At 39.5% G+C, this 26,077-nt stretch overlaps 1 protein-coding gene across 1 annotated transcript in view; it reads right to left on the bottom strand.

Moving 5' to 3' along the window:
- Window positions 1-5,115: 5,115 nt before the first annotated feature.
- PGM2 (phosphoglucomutase 2) overlaps window positions 5,116-26,077 on the bottom strand; it is a 38,196-nt gene continuing 17,234 nt past the window's right edge. The window contains exons 7-14 of the mRNA XM_055434493.2: window positions 23,915-24,104; window positions 22,923-23,020; window positions 20,273-20,453; window positions 20,089-20,182; window positions 16,952-17,081; window positions 16,056-16,245; window positions 12,175-12,308; window positions 5,116-7,495 (exon numbers count right to left, since the gene is read on the bottom strand). Of these exons, the coding sequence (XP_055290468.1) occupies window positions 7,393-7,495; window positions 12,175-12,308; window positions 16,056-16,245; window positions 16,952-17,081; window positions 20,089-20,182; window positions 20,273-20,453; window positions 22,923-23,020; window positions 23,915-24,104 (1,120 nt within the window). The 3' untranslated portion in view covers window positions 5,116-7,392. The remainder of the gene's footprint in view (window positions 7,496-12,174; window positions 12,309-16,055; window positions 16,246-16,951; window positions 17,082-20,088; window positions 20,183-20,272; window positions 20,454-22,922; window positions 23,021-23,914; window positions 24,105-26,077) is intronic.

Genomic DNA, 26,077 nt, shown 5'->3' with positions numbered 1-26,077 from the left:
ATTCTATGGACAGAGGAGCCTGGCAGGTTATAGTCCATGGGGTTGCAAAGAGTCGGATGCGACTGAGAGCACACATAGCTCAAAAGTAAAGTACTGAGAATCTGGTGTGTGGCAGAGCCGCCATATTGTTGTATTTCAGTGTTCCAATTTCTCTGCTTTCCCTTCCTGTCTGGGTTTCTCAGGTTTCTTTCCTCTTTCATCTCTCCATAGGGAGCACAGGATACTAACCTGATAGGCTATTTCAAGTAACCCCAATCTTTTTGGAAATTCAGACTCCAGGAATTCAGCATTTATGCTGCTTCAGAAGCAGTGTAATGATTGCTATAAAGAAAAAGTTGGAAACATTTTTCCCTTTTAAATGGTCAAAGTTTTTCCAGCAAGGACTGGAAAGTGTCTTCAAAGCCAGTAACATTTTTCAAGTTAAAATTTTACAACTTAAAAGTCTTTCAAAATTCCATTAGGCCCTGTTCCCCCTCAATGAGGTTTTGCTGGGTGGTAGTGGGGTGCCCAGCAGTGGGGTGCGCAGGAAAGCCCAGCCAGGGCTGGACCAGTTCTGGCAGCATGTGGAGTGAGCAGGAGGCTCACAACTCAAATAGACATTAGTGCTAGATAAAATGGAACAAAATGCTTTTAAATGTACAGTTGCATCCTAAATAAAATATATATTTCCTACATGTTAAAAATGTTCCTTCATAAACTGAGAAAACCAGAAAGCAACCACTGGAGACCTATGGCCTGAGGGAGGTATGAGACCAGGGTGGGTCTCGAGGGCTGGGGTATAACATATCACACACACACACACGCGTACACGCACACGCACACACACATGCATGGGTGCTTGGAAATGTGGCCCTAGACTGGTAGGAGGCAGGGAGTTGGAACTGACCCAGTTGTTTTGTTTTTTATTTTTTCTCCCTTAATAGTTTTATTGGGTTCTTTTTTTCTAATTTCTTGTTCTTATTCATGGTGTGCTATCTTAATTCCAGTGCCCGAGACATCTGTAAAGGACTGTGCCTCTGTGAAAAGGAAACCAGAAAAAAATGTACTCTCTGATCCAGAATCAGAGAAACATGTAGTTTGCTTGAGACACTGGGTGGAGATGGAAGATGGGCTGGGGATCACAGGTGAGGAGACTGGGCTCCTCATCAAAATTCAAAATCTGTGTCACATGAGTGTATAAAATGGATTTACGCTCACAAGTTGTGTAGGATTCAAAGTTAATAAAAGTAACATAAAAACTCATCACCAATTTTGTTAGAAAAGTTACTAATATCTTCTCCCAAACTGTGGGTTGTCTTTTAATTCTATTTGTAATGGCTTTTATTATACAAATGTGGTTGACTCTTTTGCTTTATGGTTGGGGTTTTTAATTCCTCCTTTAAGAAATCCTTCTCTACCATGATATCATAGAGACAATCTCCTGCAATTAATTTTTTCTAAATTTTTTTTTAGCCTGCAATGGGTAGTTTTAAAAAATATTTATTTAATTGAAGTATAGTTGATTTACAATGTTGTGAATTTCTTCTGAGAATTTTTGTGTTCACATTTAGATCCTGAGTTCAACTACAAGTCACTTCCATATGGCTTTGGATATGGTTTGAGGTAGGGATCTAATTTTAGTTTTTCCATCTGGATAGTTAATTGTTCCAGAGTTTTTAACTAAATAGTTTTCCCTTACAGATAGACTTATGATGCCATGTTGGTCATTTACCAATTTCTTCTACATACATGTGATTATTCGCTATTTCCTTCCATTGGTTTATCTGTTCATCTCTCTGCCAAATTTATTACTGTATCTTTATAATAAATCCTAATATTTGGTAGTACAACTTCCCTTTTCTTATTGTTATGAACTGCAAAGAGTCTGAGAATTTGTCTGTTTGCAGGCTAATGAATCAACCTGTCACTGATTCATGGATACAAGTAGAAGACATGTGAGGCTGGTGAGTCAGAGGCAAAGGACTGTATTGCTCACAGCACAGCAGGCAGCATAAGCTTTACATTCACCTCAGTTACCCTTGTCCCCAAGTTCCACAAAAATCAAACCTGAATCAGAGCAAGCTTCTCCATCTTCCATACCACCTTACATGACCTGTAGGGCACAAAGAAACATGTTAAACACACAATGAGGAGGCAGTTAGCAAAATTCACAATGTGGGAAACCCTGTGGGACAGATCATTCAGTTTGGAATAGATTTACAAAGAAAAAAAAAAGGGTGAAGAATTTACAAATTAAAAGATATTTTAAGAGACCTGTTAATCAATGCAGTAAGTGGATACTATTTGAACTCTGATTCCAACAAAGAGAGGCTTTCCTGGTGGCTCAGATGGTAAGGAATCTGCCTGCAATGCAGGAGATGCTGGAGATATGGGTTCAACCCCTGGGTCAGGAAGATCCCCTGAAGGGAATGGCTACCCTCTCCAGTATTCTTGCCTGGAGAATCTCAGGCACAGAGGAGACAGGTGGGCTACTATAGTCCATGGGGTTGCAAGGAGTCAGACACAACTGAGCGAATAACATACTTTTTTTTCAAGCAAAGACTAAATTAGCACATATAAGACAAATGACTGGTTTGCCTATTGACTACGTAATTGATGATGTTAAGGAGTTGTAAACATTTTAAAGTGTAACAAAAGTAATATGGTGGTATGTGTGTGTGTGTGTATGTGTATGTGTGAGTCAGTATGTCCTTATCTTTTACAGATATATACTGAAATAATTACAGATACAAAGATAGGTCTGGGATCTGCTTTAGAATTGTCCTGTAGAGATAGGGCAAGAAGGAGATTTCAATGAAATGGGATTGGCCATGATTTGCTACAGCTAGGTGATGGGCATTGGGAGGCTCATTGCATGATTCTTTGTACACATTTGAAATTTTCCATAAGTTTGAAAAGGAAAGGGAGCAAGTCACATGTTAAAATCACCAAAGACTCCCGGCAGGTATTCTGAGGTGGCTGTGTACAGATTAGACTGGAGGAACTAACTGAATCTGGGGATCTGAGGCACTAACTGAAGATGAAAAACAGATTCGGAGTTGCGCTACGTGGATCTAATTTGAGGGCATCTGAGTAGGAGTGCCCAAGGAGGCAGACGGTAATATGGGATTGGAAATTGGGAGAAAAGCCTGTAGTCCTGCACTTAGGACAATTACAGCTTTGAGCATAACGGCACTTTCAGAGGGCAGAGAATGGATGATTCCACTTAGGGGAATGAACCGACTTAGGGTTCAGAAGGAAAAAATAAGGAAGCCTGCTGGACCAGCAAAGAAGTTATCTCAAGCCTCCACCTGAGGTTTGCTTTTGTTTTAGGAACACTTATCAGCTATGGAGCTACATTTCATTCTTGCCACCTAGAGATTTAAGGAAAATAGCTAAGGTGAAATAGTTCGGAACAATGTATTTGAAGGACACAATCAGGTCTCGTCATCTCTGTAAACTGCAATGGTAACTTTCCTTTGGAAGTTGCACAACACTGCTTTGAAATGGTTTCAAATGTGTCTGACCTGGAGCCAAATCTTGGCTCTGGGTGCCTGAGTCCGTTACGGACCAGGTTCGTGGCAAACACCAAAAGTAGCTTTCATTGGACACAAATGGGAAGTGGCCAGTGTTTTGAAATTTTTAATTTCATAGACCTACACAAGCAAGCCAGGCCAAGAGGAACTAGATTCCCCAACACTGCTCTCCACCCTGGTCACCATGTGCTCATGTTGGAGGGCCTCATCTCTCCAGACAGCTATCTTTCTCTTCCAGTAAATCTGAGTAGTTACTGCCCTGTGCTTACATGGGGCAGAGAAGGCAATGACAACCCACTCCGGTACTCTTGCCTGGGAAATCCCATGGGCGGAGGAGCCTGGTAGGCTGCAGTCCATGGGGTTGCACAGAGTCGGACAAGACTGAAACGACTTAGCAGCAGCCGCAGCTTACATGGGGAAGTCTCTAGAAGGAGCATTATTTTAATTCTTGCTTCCCATCTGCCTAGAGAGTGTGACATCTTGCTTTCAATAGTTGAGTTACTCAACACAAGTGTGTTGGTAGCAAGAACAGGACAGAGGGATGATGCAGGGAAACAGCCTGCAAACAGCCTCCCAGAGTCAAATTATTTTGAACAAAAATGTCAGGAGTTTGAATTTGATGTTCTTGAAAATGACAAGGCCAAAACGGGATATCACAGAACTGCCTCCCATAATTCAATCCCTTGACTATTGCAATGCAGCAATCATGTGTATCCATATGGATTTCCTCAGCTAGACTACTTGAGGTCACAAATGCAAGCTTATTATCACTATCCAGAAAAGTGCCTGGCTCATAGCAAAATTCAAGCATGACTCAATCAGTGAACATATAATGAATACACAAATAGCTCTGAGGAAGTAGAAATTATAAATATGATTTAGACGCTATCCTCTCAAAATCTCTTTAAAGTAGCACACATGCATTTGTTTCATTACTTAAGTATTTCTTTTTAAAACCATGTTTCCAGTATCAAGAAATAATAATACTTTCCTTTAATAGCATGATGATAGAATTAAATCAACAAGACAAATTAATGAGAGGTAATGACAATGTTTCTTATGGGAGAGAAGAATAAAAGTCTCTTTATTTCAGAAACACCACAAAGAGAAAACCAAAACAGTTGGCCTGCATTTCCTCCTACAAGTCAGACTTTCGGACTTCACTTGGGATTTGTTCTTTCCAGGCACCAGGAGAAGACGGACTGCCATCCCTACATCAAATTGTACTGTCTTCCCCAAGCAGGCTTAGCTAGAAGGCAGAGGGGGCTGCTACACAGCGCTCAGCCCCCATTTCTGCCTTCCACCCCTGCAGAGCATGCAGGTGTTTCCTGATATCTGCATGTCACCCAATTTTACCTTTCTCATACCCAATTTCAGCACCCCTACCCTCCCTCCAGACTATAAGGTTAGGCAGGATAGGAACCTAAGGCTGCCTGTCTCTGTGGTACAAAATGTTTTCCCCCATCTCAGATGTTAGGTCTTTTAAGAGGGTTAGTTAAGCATTCTGCCAAAGAGAACTGCTGATGATTTATTATTGCTGATGGTGCCCTTAATGGATTTTTATATAAAGACCTGCAGCATGAAATGACCTCAGAGACCATTTAGTAAAATCTCTTTATTTTAAAAATGACAAAATCATCACCCCAAGTCCATAGTTTACATTAGTATTCACTTTTGGTTTTGTACATTCTATGGATTAGGACAAATGTATGTATAATGACATGTATTCACTGTTACAGTATCATACAGAAAAATTTTTTACTGCCATAAAAATCCTCTGTGCTCTGCCTACTATTCCTCACTCCTTCACTGATCTTTTTCTTGTTCCCACAGTTCAGATGATAATGATGCATTAATTTAGGTTCATCGATGGTAACAAACGTATCACTCTGGTGGGGGGTGTTGAGAATGGGGGAGGCTGGCATGCTTCGGGGCAAGGTAAGGTGGGTATGAGACATCTCTGTATCTTCCTCTCAATTTTTCTATGAACCTAGAACTGCCCTAAAGTCATAAAAAATAACAAAATGGAGACTTTGGGAGGCTAAGTGACCTGACCAAGGTCACAGAGCTGTTCCCAATGCACCAAGAATAGAATGCAGAGGCCTCATGTTGCAAGTTTTATGCACCACACAGTTACCTTGCATCCCATAATAACAAGAAAAAGTCAAGAGATACTTGGAAATAGAGGGGGATCTCCTCTAGGTCCAATTGAATCACCCACTCACTGCTCATGGGGAGAAGTGGGGCAGGTACTGAAATTTACATCTGGGTTCTGTTTTAATCCCCCCACCCCACCCCAGCCACACACACCCCAGCACCTCCACACTTCTGCTCTTGCTGTGCTCTGTGCCTGGAAGACTTCCTTCTCCATCTTCAGCTGCTACTTGCTCCTGAAGGGAAGCCTCCTCTGGGCAGAATGAATTCCTTTCTCACAATTCTCAACTCTGAGTACTTTACAAATAACTCAGTCATAGAATGTGTAAATACTGCACTCAATAGTTGCTTATTAGCCCTCCAATTAGACCCTGAGCTCCATTAAGCAGGACTAGATCTTAAATTACCTTCGCATTTCCAGAGACAAGCTCTGTGATGGAGTACCATTTATGTGCTCAGATCTAAAATTTCTTTTTTCCAGAGTACAGTTTAAGACTAGAAAACATTATCAAACAAAAATAAATATTGCTTCTACAATGAAGCAGCTGATAGAATATATGGAATATTGTATATTTAAGAGTGCTGGTAGGGGACAAACTATGTTATTAAGAGGATATACAGATATTCTTTCCTTCACATTAGAAGCATGATTGACAACAGAATTGTTATTTTTCATTGTTCTGAAACTGCTAATAATCATTTAAGTTAAGAATAATAGGCAATCATTTGTTTAAAAATAAAAGAATCATACAAAATATATAAAGTATATAAAGAACTTTTGGTCCTTGGTCATGGACTTGCTGGGAGTCATTTTGGAAGGTTATAAGGCCATCAGTGATGAGGTGGCACAGATCAAATAATGAACCTAGAAACGTCTGGTTTTAGATTGTGATCACATACAAACAAGGCAAAAAAAAAAAAAAATCAAGGTCAGTCACGAAGTTATTGCTTATAATCCTTGCTACTTTAGGACCAAGATTACATTTAAATGTACTAAAGCAAAAAAAAAAAATTACAATAATCTACTTTGCAAGTGTCAAACAACCAACTGTTTGATTCAAGATTTAAAAGGAGGAAATGAACACACACCACACAAAGATGGTTAAGCTGTTTTTTCCTACCACCTACACATGTATAATGGTGCATAATTAGAAATAAAGTTTTAGGTCAAAAAACTTCACCTTTTTTAAAGTACCTTTTGCTCCACTTTATAGGGTCCCATGATTTGTATTTTCCCTAAAGCACATTTGTTGCTCTGTTCATTTATCTCATAAGGACTTGATAGAAATACAAATATACACATATATAAAAGTGGCTAGCTTAGATATGACAGCCCAGAATTTAGTAATTGTATAGACTTTATGGCTGTTTCACTTACATATAAAATGAATTTTAGAGGACAAACATATTTGGTATTTATTCTCATGAAAGATTATTAATCACAACATGTTTTTGAAGGTTAATTATTTTTAAAACATTCATTTTTTAAATTCAGATGATGTCCAGGCTCAGCCTTTTAAAAGGAATGTTGGTTTGTTAGATTGGGCCATCTTTCTTTATTTCCCTTAACATTCAAACATAAAATAAGGAGGAATGCAGATCTATTAAAAAATAAAATACTTGTAGCAATACTTTAAATTATTTGGCCCTCAAAAACATTGCTTAAGAAATCAAATTCAGCTTAGTTGTAAGTAAATGTAATTATGCCCGAGGCTGGGATGGTTTACTCTCCTTTTGACTGGAGATTATACTTTTGTGGCTGGAAAAAATGCTCTTCAATAGCACTAACTAGTTCATCTAGTTCTTTCTTCAGCTGCTCAGGATCACTGCAAAAGAAGGGGGAAAAATATTCCAGGTCAGTGGATTATTCTGGGGCATGTTTTAAAGACTCCCAATATCAAGCAACATTGATATTTACTCTTAAGTGAAGAGTTAAATCAGACAGAACTCCAGTTACTTAAGCATGGGAACACATCTGTGGCATGGATAAAAAGCCCATGAGACAATATTCATTATTTTCCTCTAAGTCTCTACTATAAACAAAACCACACCTTTGCACTTCTCATAAGAATTTTTTGGGGGGCCATGTGAGGCATGTGGGATCTTAGTTCCCTGAACAAGGATCGAATCCCTGCCCCCTGCACTGGAAGTGCAGAGTCTTAACCACTGGGCCACCAGGGAAGTCCCATAAGAATTTTCAAAACACACAATCTGTAGCCTAGCATCCCTAAAAGTTCTGCAGGGTCCATACTTAAGAGTGCAGAGAAAACTTTCATGACTCCAGTTGTCATTAAATCCCATTGAACTGTGACAGATATCTCCCGCAAGTCCGTGGTCTTGCAGGACATGAATGTTCCTGATCCTGTCTGTCTTCAAACTATTGGGAGCTTGGCTGAAGCCTCATGTGTAAAGCCTTCCCAGGATGGAACTGATGGGGAGCCTCCTGGTGGGCCTGCTGGTCACTCACCAGGAACTCAGACTCCAAATCTTTTTAATTTTACTTTGGGAACAAAAAAGTCACAACTAAAGTATAAAGGGAACTAGATGTCTTTAACGAAATCAAGATTTTAAGCACGTGAAAAATACTCATTTATGTGCAAACAATTGGAGGGTTGATTAATAGATAAAACAGACATAATTAGACATGTGTCTAATTTATGTGTCAGGCTATGTATCAGGCTACTAGCTGATGTGACTTACTGTATTTAAAACCAAGAAGTTCAATAAAAAAAATTTAAATCCCTCAATTCAAACTTTTAATACTTTATACCTGACCATCTTTAACAAAATAGGCAATCTTTGTAATTAGTTAAGATCATTCTTACATTGTAACAGTTAACCAGTAAAACTAAAACAATTCATTTTATTACAGACAATAATTCTGGCTCTATTACTTACTAGCTCTGTGCCCTTGGGCAAGTGACTTGACCTCTCAGAGGCCCAGATTTTTCATTTGTAAAACTGAAATAAAGACTATCCTCTCAAAAGAGTTGTTGTATAGATTGAGATAAATTATATAAAGCAATTAGCACAACCTGGCCCAAAAACCTCAATAAATGTAGCTATCATTATAATTATTTTTATCCCCACTGGTAACATATAAAGTAATTATGCTTCATAAATATATATGAATTACACAAGTCTTTTTTTTCCTTCCCCAAAAATGTGCTTTGAGGAAAATAACAGTTCTCAGGAAGGCACACTGGCTAATAATTACTGTGTTTTAAAAAAAAATATATATATATCCATTAAACTAAAACTCATCAATGAATTTAATTTACTATGTATCTCCTGCTGGTTTTATCTGTTAGAACCCTGCTTGACATAATTATTGCCTAATTTTTGAGATAGTAAGAGAGGATCTTTGTTCTTAGAAGATGAGTATTAAAGTCTGCGACTTATTTTCAAATGGCTGAGAAAAATATGAGAGCAAATATTGCCAAATATTAGCGACTGCTGAGACGAGGTTGGGGTAGGCAAACTATGGCTTTCGGCCTGTTTGAGTAGTTTCACTGGGAAACAGCCACGACCACTCTTTTATGTCTGTGGGTGCTTTCCATCCACGACAGCAGAGCTGCGTGGTTGTAACAAGCACTGTGTGGTCCATAAACCCTAAAATAGATACTATTTGGCTCTTTACAGAAAGTTTGCCAACCCCTAGTCTATGTGAGGAGTATGTGCTTATTCACTACACTATTTCTACATTTCTGTAGGTTTGAAAATTTTCAAAATAAAAAGTTGGACAAAACTAAAGACATCAAGGGAATTCCCTGGTGGTTCAGTGGTTTAGGACTCCGTGCTTTGACTGGCGAGGGTGCAGATTCAAACCCTGGTCATGGAACTAAGATCTCACAAGTCATGTGGCATGGCCAAAGACCCCCCAAAAACAATAATAATAATAATAATAAAAAAAGACAAAGACATCAACCCCAACAAAAAATTTTAAAAGTAGTACTTATATTTGAAAAAAGATTTTCTATTCTAAAGCGTTAGTGGGTTGTGGAATTCTACAAATGAATAGAATTCATGATATAAAATATATTAATAATATTTAGCATTATCAGAAAATAAGGAAACCTTAGCCATGGCTTTATGGCTGTTGTGTTAGGTGCTGATGCCTTGCTTGAGTCCAGACATCATATCTATGGACTAACGTCCCAGTTTTCTGATCCTGTCTGTCTTCAAACTATTGGGAGCTTGGCTGAAGCCTCATGTGTAGATCCTTCCCAGGATGGAAGAGATGAGGAGCCTCCTAGTGGGCCTGCTGGTCACTCACCAAGAACTCAGATCCCCTGTTTATCTTTTTAATTTTACTTTGGGAACAAAAAGGTCACAACTAAAGTATAAATAAAAATCTAGGGAACTAGATCTCTTTAACGAAATCAAGATTTTAAGCATGTGGAAAATACTCATTTATGTGCAAACAATTGGAGGGTTGATAACAGACTTATAATTAGACATTTCTCAATGACGATAATAAAATGGCAAACTTTCAAAGTATCTTCAGCAATTTAGAAACTAATATTTGAATTTAAGTCCACTCAATAAGCCATGTGAAAAATATAAATACCATAGACCCTTGAGTAGTAAGTTGTTATTATAAAAGAAAGGTTTTTTTTTTAAATTACATATATTTTCACAGGATAATGAAAAGGAAAAGATAAATATATAGAGAAAATAGATCTTTTTGTTTTTTAAATTTTTTGTTCATGCTGCATGGCATGTGGGATCTTAGCTCCCCAACCAGGGATCAAACTTGAACCGCCGGCAGCAGAAGAGCAGTTTTAACTACAGGATCGCAAGGGAAATTCCCTGAATACAGATCTTTCAATTGGATTTAATGTTCATTTGTTTTCAAAACAGTGAGTCACAGAAATATGGAAACAGTAAGTAAGAATGAGAAATGAGAATTATTCAGAAGATTCAGGGTTCATTTGAATGTAGCTAGCTATTTCCTTTATGATAAACTCCCCGACAGGTAAATATTCTGAGTTCTTGTACCCAAGGTTTATAGTTTTGTTTTACTGTTTCTCGCTTTGCTGTCAGGACTCACTTCTCCCTGATTAAGGAAAGTTCAACTGCAACAAATCTTCCCCGGCCCCTCTAACCTGCTACATTTAATCTGTCATTGGCTGGCTAATTTAGGATGCTCAGAAAATTTCCTCTGCTCTTATTTCCACATAATGAAAATTTGGTTCACAAGCCATAAAAACCCTCTGAACAATGCTCTGGGGTGTATGTGCCATTACCACCTAAACAGACTTTTGCTGTCCACTACAGCAGCCACTAGCAACACGTGGCTATGGTGCACTTGCAACGTGGCTGTTGCAAATAAGGAACTGAACTGAAATTTCAAATTGCATATGTGGCTCATATTTTATTTCTGTTGGATAGCACTGACTTAATTCACTTAAAAAAAAATTTCCTGATTTTGAACTGTATTCTGAATAGAGAAGTGAAAGCTAAGCGACTGTTAAATGTGTAACTTTACATTTACATGTGCTAGCTACATGTACCACGGCTGATAAAGTTCCAAATGTTACAGGTGTTGGAAATTGAGTGACTCAAACCCTTTCAGTTCAGTCGCTCAGTCGTGTCCAATCTTTGCGACCCCATGGACTGCAGCACGCCAGGCTTCCCTGTCCATTACCAATTCCCAGAGCTTACTCAAACTCATGTCTGTCGAGTCAGTGATGCCATCCAACCACCTCATCCTCTGTCAACCCCTTCTCCTCCTGCCTTCAATATTTTCCAGTATCAGGATCTTTTCCAGTTAGTCAGTTCTTGGCATTAGGTGGCCAAAGTATTGGAGTTTCAGCTTCAGCATCAGTCCTTCCAATGAATATTCAGGACTGATTTCCTTTAGGATTGATTGGTTCGATCTCCTTGCAGTCCAAGGGACTCTCAAGAGTCTTCTCTAATACCACAGTTCAAAGGCACCAATTCTTTGGCACTCAGCTTTCTTTATAGTTCAAACCTTTTACAAGGTCACAAAACATGACCTTGAAGCTACTAGACCATCAGCTCTTTGGTAGTGAGGACATTTTCTGTTGTGGCTCTTTATCTGCCCCAAAACCCAGCATGACTTACACACGATGGATGCTCAAAGATATTTGTTGAATGGATTTGTAATTCATTGGATGGATTTCATTAATTTCATTAATTTAATTCATTAATGGATTTTAATTATTTGTACCAGAGACATGGAGAAAAAGTCACTGATGCCAGGCTCAAATAAAAAAATACTAGAAAAAGGAAATTTTATTAATATTACTGAAATTAGGAAGTTTTCCCATACAGGGAAATTTTAGAAGGAAATAAGTAGAAAGTAAGCACTCCAGATCCTCGATACTTCAAACAGCTGTTAAAATCACAATATTGCTGCAGGTTCTGAAACAACATTCTTACTTAAACTACATACTGGAAAGATGAGCTATTTTACTTAGTGTCTGCAGAGAATTTAAGAAGTTTAAGGAATAAAAACTACAGCTGCTGCCATCCATACCTATTTCCAGGGGGGGCGCACAGTTCCGAATAGTACTTGATTTTGGGCTCTGTCCCACTGGTCCGCATGGTGGCCACGCCTCCATTAGCAAAGCTAAAGGTGATCATTTGGCTGCTTTTACTGGTCGGGAGAATCTAGGAATTAATTTTCATGTTATAAATTTATTAGTAAGTAAAAACAACGTAAGTTGTTTTTAACCTAACTAATATTTTTCCTCAAATAAGCAAGAAAGTAAATGTAAAAAAAAGAAGAACACATTTGAGGAAGTCAGAAAATATACTCAGTATAAATGAAACAAATAATAATAAGGCAATTTGTGAAAATAAAGTAACTTTGTATACTACTTTTTACCTCTGTAGTTTTATTAAAGCTACTAAAAGTTTTTCTAAAATAAAAACACACCCTTTCACAAGAAATTGTTTTGAACCGATTAATAATGCATTACAAAACCACACAAAACAGTGAAATAAGCTTATTTCACTTTCAAAAGCTTCTGGTATATGTATCATGGCTGACTGCTCTTCAAACTCTACTAAAGTGACCAAAGTATTAAAATAAAAAAGCACACAAGGGCAAAGCGGCAGCAGCTGTTGGAGGGGTTTGCCAACCAATCGTGGCAATCAGAAACCAGATGAAGGGGTTGAAGGGATCTGCTGGAACACAGGACAATGACCAGGGAGCGCCTACAAAGGGCAGACAAGAACCGAGTCAGGATGCTCTGCAGAGCCCTGCCAAAGCTCACTAACCGGGGCATCAGGTACTGCAAAGGGCAGGCATGAGGCAAAGGCAGACAAAGGCAGCATGTGAAAGGAACTACTGGATCCTCCCAGATCCTCAACTTCTGCCCATGTGGTCAATAAACCACCTCATCAGGAGACGGCTTAAATCTCTGATATAACTGAAACAGAAGAGCTTACAAACTGGGGACACTGGGCATCATGGAAGGCAGGGCATGGAGAAAACTGAGAGCAAGTCAGAGCCCCCGCACTGAACACTAGCACCCCTCCTCCCAGGTCCCATGGACCGCTCCACCACTTCCAGGGACTCGCCATCCCAGCTTATTACCCTTAGGCAGGAGACAAGGGTGACAGCGAGGTGTCCCCAGAAGACCTTGAAGGAAATAAAGACAATTCATAGAAGAAAGATCTACATTAAAAAAAAAAAGCTGTACTTAATATCCTTAATAGAGATAAGATAATATACATGAAACAAGATATTACTTTTAATAGCTGAAATGTTCAAAGAAGCAGACATTTAATGGGGGGTAATGTCCCCAAAAGTAGGAAAGGAAGACACAGATGGACAATGGGAAGAGGGAAACACGGAAAGTAGGACATCACTCCAGGAGGGTCAGCGTCGAAGAGCTCGTCAAGAAGGAGAGAACAGAAAACTCGAGGGAAAAGTTTATTTGGAAAACAACCATCCAGCCTCCTCCTTTGAAAAAAACCAAGAGTTTCTCAGGATGGAAAGAAATGACTCCATAGGCCAACAAAGACCAACCAAGTGTCCAGAAAAATGAAAGAAAGGAGGCCCACACTAAAAGCTTATCACTGAAATTCTGAACCCAAGGTTCAGTGGAATGTTCCTAATACTTTCCACAGAGAAAAAAAAATTGCACACAAAGGACTGAATGAGTATGGCATCCTTATCCCTGGATGCAGCACACAGCAGGTCCCAACTATTTCCTGAATAAATGAATGATGGATGCCCCACAGCTTAACAAACATGGAACACTGCTTTCAAAACTGTGAGTCAATAAAGTGTGCGGGTAGAGCAAGATATTTTCAGACCTAAATACCTCCAAAAATTTACCTCTATTCACTTCTTCTTAGGAAGCTACTAGAAAATGTGATTTAGGAAGCTAATTATAAAAAGGCGTCCAGGAGCAAGGGATATAACCCCAGAGAGTAGTGAAGAGCATTCCCAGGATGACAGCTGGGCATTCGACCCAGAGAGCGGTGGGTCCTCCCCAGAGAAAGGGGCCAGAAGGGAGGCCATTGGAAACAAGATGGAACCAACAGAAGCACAGAATCATTGGACTAGGTAGAAAACCCTACTGAAAGATATTTGAAGGATGTGGGAAGAACTGGTGAGGAATACATAGAAATCCATGCAAATGAAAGAACAAAGCAGCTATTAATTACAGAAAAAATAATTCTTTATACAATGTAAGGGAAACCTAAGCAAAGTACACTACTTAGCAAAGCAGAAAATAATAGTTACTAGTCATCATAATACAAGCTTGGAATCTGATGTTGCCAAAACCTGTGGTACAAATGTACTGCAAGGGCAGGGGAGAAGAGTTGTGAATGCTGCAACTCTAAGAACGAAATCTCTGTTTCCATCATGTTGTTATGTTAAGTCGCTTTAGTAGTGTCTGACTCTTTGCGACCCTATGGACTGTAGCTTGCCAGGCTCTTCTGTCCATGCAATTCTCCAGGCAAGAATACTGGAGTGAGTTGCCATTTCCTCCTCCAATCTCCATCATAGAAAATTAATAAAGCCTAACACTAATAAGTCAAAGCATCACCACATGAGCATGTTATTTAGAAATCTGGTGGTAAACACCAGAGAAACAACTAAGAGGGAAGGTGATTTTCTTGACACACGGCAATGAAAGGGTAGGAGGTGGAACTGCCAAGTTTCTTCATAACCCTTTAATACCATTTGCCTTTTAAAAACATATTGTGTGCAGATGTAAATTAAAAAATATAAAAAGGAGAATATTAAAGCAAATGTCCAGCATCTCAAAAGGATATTCTTACTCTTCTTCCCTACCCACTTGCCATAGTTAGCAATACTATCTTCTGCCATATTTGTGCCTTCTTTTGACTCCAGTCGGGGATCCACATGGTAGGAAGAATTTGAACTCATGTGCTATAGCTAACAACTCCCATATGAATGAATGAATTAGTGTTAGTTGCTCAGTCATGTGCAACTCTGTGCAACCCCATGGACTATAGTCCACCACATTCCTCTGTCCATGGAATTCTCCAAGCAAGTATATTGGAGTGGGTAGCCATTCCTTTCTCCAGGGGATCTTCCCGACCCAGGGATTGAACCTGGGCATCCTACACTGCAGGTGGATTCTTTACCATCTGAGACACCAGGGAAGCCCCAACAACTCCCATATAGTCAGAGAATAGGGTAAAAGTTTGAGTGAACTCCGGGAGTTGGTGATGGACAGGGAGGCTTGGCGTGCTGTGATTCATGGGGTCGCAAAGAGTCGAACACGGCTGAGCAACTGAACTGAACTTAACTGAACTGAAGGAGGAAGCTAACGGTAGTTCTCAAGGCTGGATGCGTAACATCAGCATCAGCAGGGCACTTATTAGAAAGGCAAATATGGGGTGGGCTGCAGCACTCAGTGTTTTAACCTGGCCACCAGGTGATTCTGATGTTTTTTCAAGTTCAACTGCTGAAAGAGAGGAAAAGCCGGAGAAGACCCAGATTCTACCCAGAGCATCACCAATTAGCTTCTAACCACAGGCAGGTCTTACATTTCTGAGTAGTCATCCCTCAGCACCCATGGAGGGTGCCAGGAGCCCCTGCAGATACCAAAATCCACGGATGCTTAAGTCCATTATATACACTAGTGTGGTAAGTTGACCCTCGGTGTCTATGATGTGAAACCCTAAGATACCGAGAGCCGACTATATCGATTTCCTGCTGTGTTAAAAGATGGCATGGGCTGAAATGACTAGTGAGAATCCCTGTAGTTTTAGCTCATGTTTTAAAATTATCTCTATATTTTAACAGCTTATTTATAACAATGCCTAAAATCAGCTTCAATTAATTATACGTTTAAATAGGTTGAACTATTCAAAGCACAGTGAAAAAGTAAATAGAGAAGACTTTACTGATAAAAAAACATTACTTACAGCTTTTTTATCAGGTTGGCTATCATCATAGCCAGTTGTAAGGTCCCTAATGTGAGAAATCTCAAATCTGCCACAAGTTTTTGGATAATTACTCTTCCCATCATAGTTTCTAAGGTTTTCAAATAGTTGTTTAATAGTTTCTTGATCATGGCAGATAAAATACGAAGCTCTGGTGATATGGTAGCCATACCTATCAATAGAAACATGGTTACATGCAAATGAACAAATAATTGTGCACAGTGTACACTGAACATGTATCTATCAAACAGTATATTCTAAAACCACCACGACCAATTTCAAAGGAATAATTTGGCATTAAATAAAGAGGTCCAACAATAAACCCCAGGAATCATTGGCCTGCTGTGTGGCCCTCAGTCTCTATTTAGAAATAAAAGTTTTATCATTGGAATACAGCCACGTCATGCCCATTACCTTGTGTCTGGTTGCTTTTGCACTAAAAAGGCAGAATTAAGTAATTGCTACAAAGACTAAACAGATGTTTAATGAACACATTTAGTCTTTTTCAACACTGGACATTTAAAAAATCACATTCTTCCCTTAGCCATTTCTGTAACTAACGTTCTCATTTATTAAGGATTAATGTCATCATGAATGATAATTACTATTAACTGCTTAAGTAGAAAAAGGAAAAGGTGATCTCTTATTTAGTTTTAATAAGAAATAGGATTCATAACTAAAGCAAGAGCATCAGAAAGAATATGAGTATCCCATGCACAAGAAGAAAGTAAAACATTAAAAAATATTCCTGTGTGGGGATGCATGTTAATTGTATCTACTGTGATCATTTCACAATATAGACATACACTGAATCATTGTGTTGTACACCTGAACTGATAAAAAAAATTACTTCAATTAAATAGTCAATAGAAACTTACTCAACATAGATGGCTTTTAGCTGCTGAGACAAAGACAAATTTTTGGTTGCTAGAAAGCTGGTCAACTCTGCAGTTATGACGGCAGCGTTGACTCCATCTTTGTCCAGCACGAAAGGGCAGCACATATATCCTGCAGAAACACGAGTCACACACACATCCTAAGGATTGGGTCCTTTTACACACTGCGCATACACACGCCTATATGCATCCTGCCTATTGCATGAGAGGCTGTCAAGGATGTAAACGATTCTCATTCATCACCATTGTATTTAACAATCTAGCCCAGTGCCTAGCGGGTCTTCAAGAAGTATTTGTTGAGTACAAACTATTATGTATAAAATAAATGATATATAAGGGTGCATTGTACAACACAAGGAGTCTAGCCAATATTTTATAATAACTATAAATGACGTTATCAGTTCAGTTCAGTTCAGTCGCTCAGTCGTGTCCGACTCTCCGCGATCCCATGAACCACAGCACGCCAGGCCTCCCTGTCCATCACCAACTCCCAGAGTTCACTCAAACTCATGTCCATCGAGTCGGTGATGCCATCCAGCCATCTCATTCTCCGTCGTCCCCTTCTCCTCCCGCCCCCAACCTTTCCCAGCATCAGAGTCTTTTCCAGTGAGTCAACTCGTCGCGTGAAGTGGCCAAAGTATTGCAGCTTCAGCTTTAGCATCAGTCCCTCCAATGAACATCCAGGATTGATCTCCTTTAGAATGGACTGGTTGGATCTCCTTGCAGTATAAGGGACTCTCAAGCATCTTCTCCAACATGTTTTTTTTTTTTTGTATCTTTACATACAAGTTTATTTCATACTTGTCCTTTTTTTTTTTTTTGGAGGCTGATTATTTTACAATATTATATTGGTTGGTTTTGCCATACATTGACATGAATCCGCCCCGGGTGTACATGAGTTCCCCCTCCTGAATCTCCCTTCCACCTCCCTCCTCCCTTTATCCTCCCTCTGGGTCATCCCCACACACCAGCCCCAAGCATCCTGTAACATGCACCGACCCTGAACTGGTGATTCGTTTCACATATGACAACATACATGTTTCAATGCCATTCTCCCAGATCATCCCACCCTCACTTTCTCCCACAGAGTCGTCCCAAAGACTGTTCTATAGATCTGTGTCTCTTTTGCTGTCTCGTATACAGGGTTCTCATTTGCATCTTTCTAAATTCCATATATATGCGTTAGTATACTGTATCGGTGTTTTTCTTTCTGGCTTACTTCACTCTGTATAATAGGCTCCAGTTTCATCCACCTCATTAGAACTGATTCAAATGAATTCACTTTAATGGCTGAGTAATACTCCATTGTGTATATGTACTACAGCTTTCTTATCCATTCGTCTGCAGATGGACATCTAGGTTGCTTCCATGTCCTGGCTATTATAAACAGTGCTGCAATGAACATTGGAGTACATGCAACACCAGTTTAAAAGCATCAGTTCTTCGGTGCTCAGCTTTCTTTACAGTCTGACTCTCACATCCATACATGACTACCGGAAAAACCATAGCTTTGACTAGATGGACCTTTGTTGGCAAAGCAATGTCTCTGCTTTTTAACATGCTGTCTAGGTTGGTCATAACTTTTCGTCCAAGGAGCAAGCATCTTTTAATTTCATGACTGCAGTCACCATCTGCAGTGGTTTTGGAGCCCAAAAAAATAAAGTCAGCCACTGTTTCCACTGTTTCCCCATCTATTTGCCTTCAAGTGATGGGACCAGATGCCATGATCTTGGTTTTCTGAATGCTAAGCTTTAAGCCAACTTTTTCACTTTCCTCTTTCACTTTCATCAAGAGGCTCTTTAGTGCTTTTTTGCTGCTATAACTGTGGTGTCATCTGCATATCTGAGGTTATTGATATTTCTCCCTGCAATCTTGACTCCAGCTTGTGCTTTATCCAGCCCATCATTTCTCATGATGTACTCTGCATATAAGTTAAATAAAGAGGGAAGCCCTCAACTGTGCTTTAATTTAAAAAAAAAAAAAAGGAACAAAAAGAGGAAGTATTTGTCGAATAACCTGTAAGGAAAGTCTCCCTTCTAGAAAAATTGTCCTCATTTTCCAGGTCCAGCCCTTCAGCTCACACAAAAGTGTTTCTAATTGCTCGAGTCGATGCTTATTCTGTCTTCTCTGAATTCCCATAGTTTTTGCCAGTACCTGATTCACCTTGACAGTGAGCCTATACTCTTTTGTGTGGTTACTAACCTCACCTATATAAACTACTGCAGGCTAACATCAGTTCATCCATTTCCTTCAGGGTCAGTGTGTAATTGATAAGCAATAAATATTTGATAAACAAATTTTTGGGCTTCCCAGGTAGCACTAGTGGTAAAGAAACCACCTGCTAATGCAGGAGACATAAGAGTTGAAGGTTCAATCCCTGGGTCAGGAAGATCCCCTGGAGGAGGGCATGACAACCCACTCCAGTATTCTTGCCTAGAGGATCCCATGGACAGAGGAGCCTGGTGGGCTATGGTCCATACAGTTGCAAAGAGTTGGACACGACTGAAGCAACTTAGCATACACATAGTAACTTTTACTAAATAATCAGCTAAAATATCCCCAACACAAACATTTGCATTTCACGTTTCTATTGGTGGCTCTCCTTTTCACTAATTTATAGTGATTATTTAAGACAAATGTTTTCCCATCATCCTGGCTGGTTCTTTCAGGTGATAATCACTCTGATGGAAGTCCTACAACTGTGGCTTCTCCTTTCTTCTGGACATATCTCTGCAGGGCACTCTGTGACAGGAAGTGAACTATATGTGGCCTAGATATCAACACCACAGTGAGGAAATACCACAGCTCCCCAAGTAGGAGGATTTTCTTAAGCTACTACAGCCAAGTACAAAACATCACTATTCATAGTCATCAGGGGAGAGGATTCACTTCCTTACACGAATGGCTTGATTATTTGTGAGATATTCTTTTCAGCTAAAAAAAATCTGTGACGCCAACTCTGGGGTTGGACAGTTCAGCATGTGCAGAGGGTCACAGAAGAAAAGCAAACTGCATGCTTCTGTTTCACTGTTAATCTTTGAACGCAAATCCAAATCTTTGCCCATTTATTTGCATTCTATAAATTAACTGATCATGTGATCATGGTACTCAACTCTTACCAATAGCTTCTTCAAATGCAAATAAGACATTTTTCCCCTGGTCTAGCAGCTGTTTGGCTCGATTTCCCATCCACTTAAAGCCAGTTAATGTTTCCTAAAAGGATAATCCAAGAGAGAAAGAAATGCCTTAGACTTTCTCCAGAGCAAAAGAAAGGGAAAGGGGCAAGTCTCACAAACACCATACCTCAAAGTGAAAACCCTCCTTCAAGGCGATGGCTCGCAGGATTTTTGAAGAGACGGTGCTGGACAACATGTATAAGTTTTGGAGGGCGCTGTGATCTTGGTTCTTTTCTTTCCAAGAAGTAAAGAGCCACCAGCCCAGGAGGGCCCCCAACTCATTGCCTGAAAACACTTTCCATTCGCCACTGAAAGAAAAAACCACCTATGCATGACAGTAATCTTAAGAGAGTGCTTAACTGTAAGTGACAAATATGGACACAACAATTAAGCCAAACAAGGCTGCAAGGGGCCTCTGCAGGACTGCTCTCACGATTCTTTCTTGTTGTTGTCGTTCTCATCATTCTTGTTTACATAACACAAGTGTGGCCACCACTGCACAAACATCTGAGCATCTTCCGTGTCTCAGCCAGTTTGCCGAGACAAACATCCTATCTTTGAAAACCGTATGTCAATGATGACACAGAAATGCTTTTATCTCAGTCTTCGGCAAAGGCTTTGGTTTTAAACATAACAGATACATGCTGGCAAGATGCCCACCAAGGATAATAGCTTATATATTTCAAATTTTCACTGAGCACTGCTGATTCTGAGAGAGAGCTTAGCATTCCTTAAGATTCAGCACAGTATCAGCCAGAGAACAGGCTTGCAACTGTCCCTTTGTGAAATCAAGGTGGTTACAAGCATATCTCACATTTGATCATGTAGCACCTCAGTTTCTAAAAACTGACGCAGAACTGAACCCGTTTCATCATAACTGAAAGTCCTAACTTTTGGCAGCACCAAACTGTCCCCCAAACATCACACATGCTGTTTGACCTGCAAAACTACTTGGAGTCTGTGTACCTTTCAACTTTCCTCCTAATCCATCACTGCTCTGTACGAACTCCACAGTCACACTTATCTCAAGCACGGCAGCACCCCCCACAGGCATGCCCTCTCGTCTCAGTTCAGTCAGTCAGTTTGTCGCTCAGTTGTGTCCGACTCTTTGTGACCCCATGAATCACAGCACGCCAGGCCTCCCTGTCCATCACCAACTCCAGGAGTTCATCCAAACCCATGTCCATCGAGTCGGTGATACCATCCAACCATCTCATCCTCTGTCATCCCCTTCTCCTCCTGCCCCCAATCTTTCCCAGCATCAGGGTCTTTTCAAATGAGTCAGCTCTTCGCATCAGGTGGCCAAAGTATTGGAGTTTAAGCTTCAGCATCAGTCCCTCTAATGAACACCCAGGACTGATATCTTTAGAATGGACTGGTTGGATCTCCTTGCTGTCCAAGGGACTTTCAAGAGTCTTCTCCAACACCACAGTTCAAAAGCATCAATTCTTCGGCGATCAGCTTTCTTCACAGTCCAACTCTCACATCCATACATGACCACGGGAAAAACCATAGCCTTGACTAGACAGACCTTTGTTGGCAAACTAATGTCTCTGCTTTTTAATATGCTGTCTAGGTTGATCATAACTTTCCTTGCAAGAAGTAAGCGTCTTTTAACTTCATGGCTGCAGTCACCATCTGCAGTGGTTTTGGAGCCCCAAAAAATAAAGTCAGCCACTGTTTCCACTGTTTCCCCATCTACTTGCCATGAAGTCATGGGACCGGATGCATGAACTTAGTTTTCTGAATGTTGAGCTTTAAGCCAACTTTTTCACTCTCCTCTTTGACTTCCATTAAGAGGCTCTTTAGTTCCTCTTCACTTTCTGCCATAAGGGTGGTATCATCTGCATATCTGAGGTTATTGATATTTCTCCCAGCAATCTTGATTCCTGCTTGTGCTTCCTCCAGCCCAGCGTTTCTCATGATGTACTCTGCATATAAGTTAAATAAGCAGGGTGACAATATACAGCCTTGACATACTCCTTTTCCTATTTGGAACCAGTCTGTTGTTCCATGTCCAGTTCTAACTGTTGCTTCCTGACCTGCATACAGGTTTCTCAAGAGGCCGGTCAGGTGGTCTGGTATTCCCATCTCTTTCAGAATGTTCCACAGTTTATTGAGATCCACACAGAGAAAAGGCTTTGGCATAGTCGATAAGGCAGAAATAGATGTTCTTCTGGAACTCTCTTGCTTTTTCGATGATCCAGTGGATGTTGGCAATTTGATCTCTGGTTCCTCTGCCTTTTCTAAAACCAGCTTGATTGAACATCTGGAAGTTTATGGTTCACGTATGCTGAAGCCGGGCTTGGAGAATTTTAAGCATTACTTTACTAGCATGTGAGAAGAGTGCAATTGTGCGGTAGTTTGAGCATTCTTTGGCATTGCCTTTCTTTGGGATTCAACATGGCATTGAAGGTCTGGCTCCTCACCAAACTTTTGCCAAAAGTTGAACTTTAAAGCCAGCACCAAACAAAGTACTTTGCCCTCATTAGGCATTGAGTCATTAATTATGATAAAAGGGGGATGGTAACAAGTAGTAAGTTCAATACCAAAGTTCAATACCAAATACACACTGGGCTGGCTGACCCTACATTACACTTGCTGAACCTGTGGCCCCTGGATCAGTACTTGCTCTATGTCAGAGGATCTGACAGAGGTTCAGTGAGACGATCATTTGCAAGATGAATGGGAAACATTTCCAAATACATCCAGTTTCTCCAGAAACATCTGACTGACACTATATCACACGTTATGCAGGTAATCACAATTTATTGTACCTGTCTTGCTTTTCTGCCACAGCAAGTCTATCAGCATCTGGGTCATTTGCTAAAATGATTTTGGCCTTGGTTTTGTCAGCCAAAGCAAAAGACAAAGTCTGAAAAAGAGAGAGAAAGAAGAGAAAAAGATCACTCCAACCAAGAACTGAGCACACTACAGTCTTCAAAAATACTCAATTCTTTAAGAACTAAAAGAAGTCTTTTCCCAAACCAAGACTGAATCCTATTTCTGGAACTGGTCCTGGTTGGTCACATACTACTTCCTAAGTCAGAGGTCAGATAATGAGAGCATCAACACATGACCCACGTGTGCCAGTGGGACTCGCCCAACATCTGACTGTGTTTGTGGCTGGACTGGTTATTTCCAAGCCTGGCCCTGTGATCAACCTCATAGACAAACTAAAATTGACTCTCTAAGTATAACTGTTATCCTAACCTTTAAAAAGTTTAAGTGGGAGCTTCTTTGATGGTCCAGCAGCTAAGACTCTGTGCTCCCAATGCAGGGGGCCTGGTTCAATCAGTGGTCAGGGAACTAGATCCCACATGCTGCAACTAAGTTCTGGGGCAGCCAAGTAAATAAATACTAAAAATAAATAAAATAAAAGGGGTAAAGGTACCATAATTTAAATAGCACTTTTTCATATCAGAAAAATGTCAACTGAGGAATAAAAATTGTGTGATAAACCTCCATTCTATTATTGTTTCTTTTTGGCATTAAGAAGCACAGTCAATTAAATGAAATTAAATTAATTAAATTGAAGGTAAAGCATCATTTTAAATTTGCAAGCAATTTCAGCTTTTACATCCTGATGCTTAAGACATCTGATTTGAATGTTCCTTTAAGAAATGGATGACTAATATAAATATTTCCAAGGATGAAATCACATTTTTGTCTGGCACAATGAAAATGCAAAAAAACTTATTTTACTCCAAAGTAATAGTTTTGAATTATATTCAAGATATATTTTATAGTTAAAAAACAGTCAAGTTACCAAGACACCTTCACCCTCTTCGGGATTCGGGTATTTCACTGTTGGGAACTCAGGATCAGGGTCCTTCTGTTCAGGAACAGCCTCGGGAGGAACAAAGTCGAATGCCTTGAAAGCCGACTGCACGAAGCTGTGACCCACACCATGGACAGAGGTGTGCACAAACTTCACCTTGGTCTCCTTGTTCACAGCCCTAGAAACAGACATGTGGAGAATGAGAAGATACACAAACATGGCTCTCAAAACGAAAGGTTTGCAAAATATCAAGGAACCAGATACCTAAGAACATAAGATTTCAAAATAATAAGAATGTATAAGACAACTGAGTATCTTTCAAAATCCTATTTAAAAAAAAAAAAAGAAAGCTTTTCCACTCTCTTCTGAACATACACCCTCCCACAACACATTGTTTTAAATTTCAGTATGTAGTTACTTCCTGCAAATCTAATTACTTTTGGATTTTGTTTCATGCTACAACTTTCACGACTACAGTGGGTTCCAGGAGGGACTCCCAGCTGGCCCACAGCAGTACCTACCCACAGCAGTGCCAGCTCCAGGGCTTCAACTGTTCTCTACCATCTTCACATATGACTTTCAAAATGTCCCTTTGAACACAATGTGATGGAACTTCCCATATACAGATGCATAACAAATAAAACATTTTCTTTGTCAAGTAACAATCCTATTTAGCAAAGTGCTCTGATTGAGGGACTTAACATAGAATAAAAATAACATCAAAATTAATAGCAGAAGTTATAGAAAATGTAAATACAAAGTGTTAAAAAATTCTAGCTATCTGACTGCTAGGTTCTAAGGTAGTGTGCACTTCTTTTGGCAGTGAGTAAATGAACAAGGTCTTCCTTAAGACAACAGTAGTTTAAAACAAACACATCTTTGAAAATAAATACATCTAGAAAAATAAATATGCAAGATTAGTGAGAACAAATCTGGAAAAGACAGAATTCAGAAGCTGATCCAACTTGATTTGGGAAATATATGAGAAGGAGTAAGGCGTAGTGGTTAACATGATTTGGAGACAGATTCTAAATTTAAATCCTGGAGATCTGCTACTTTTATTTGGCCGCCCTGGATCTTAGTTGTAACACGCAGGATCTTCAATTTTTGTCGCAGCACGTGAGATCTTTAGTTGTGGCATGTGGGATCTATTTCCCTGATCAGAGATCAAACCCAGGCACCCTGCATTGGGAGCGTGAAGTCTTAGCCACTGGACCACTAGGAAAGTCCCTAGAGTTCTGCCACTTCTAAGCTGTGAGACTGTTGCTTATTTTCTGTGACCTCTCTGAGTTAGTTTTCTCGTCTATAAAATGGCAATATATCAGAACCTACCCTCAACATTACTGTGATGATTAAAATGAGATGAATTAATTAGTACAAAGGAAGGGAATATAGCAGTTATCTGATAGATAATAGCACTTAAATCATATTAGAAATTGTCTAATTAAAGGTGATATTTCCAATTAGTCAAAGAAAAATAGATTCTTCAGTTTAATATGTTAGTACAATTGTACTTTTTAGAAAGAATGTAATCTGCTTTCCTAATTTATGCCTCATACAAAATTAAAAATAACTAAGAATTCAAAAGATTTAAACATGGCAAAATGTGGACTTCCCTGGAATACAGTGGTTAGGACTCTGCTTCCACTGCAGGGGACACAGGTTTGATCCCTGGCTGGGAACTAAAATCTCACATGTCATATGGCTGGCCAAAAACAAAACAAAACATTGCAAAATGTAACATAAAAGCTTTAAAGTAAAACAAGAGTTGTGCTTTTCTAAAAATAATCTTGGTATAGTGAAACCATTTTAAGTATGACACGAAACCCAGAAGTCGGCAATTAAAAGTTTCAATGAAAAAATCCAAAGGTAACAACAGAAGGGAAAACAATACTTGAAATAAACAAACACCAGTTTTTCTGTACAAGCAAAAAGGTTTCATAAATGCAAAAAAAGAACAAATACTTAGAAAAATATAGGTTAAATAAAGATAAAAATGTTCATAATTAAAAAATGTAAATAAAGTTAGGTATCGCTTTCATGTAACAAACTAGGAAAGAGGAGACACTTCATAATACTGTGTAGGTAAAAATGTGTGTGGATTGTATACTGTTATCATATTCTGTTGGTGGGAACCTCAGCTAGTATAAC

The sequence above is a fragment of the Moschus berezovskii genome, chromosome 5, assembly GCF_049115385.1.
Source record: "Moschus berezovskii isolate FMDL1 chromosome 5, NW_MosBer_1.0, whole genome shotgun sequence".
NCBI classification, from domain to species: Eukaryota; Metazoa; Chordata; class Mammalia; order Artiodactyla; family Moschidae; genus Moschus; species Moschus berezovskii.
Note: the sequence above shows the minus strand (reverse complement) of the source record. Positions and strands in the feature narration are given on the sequence as shown.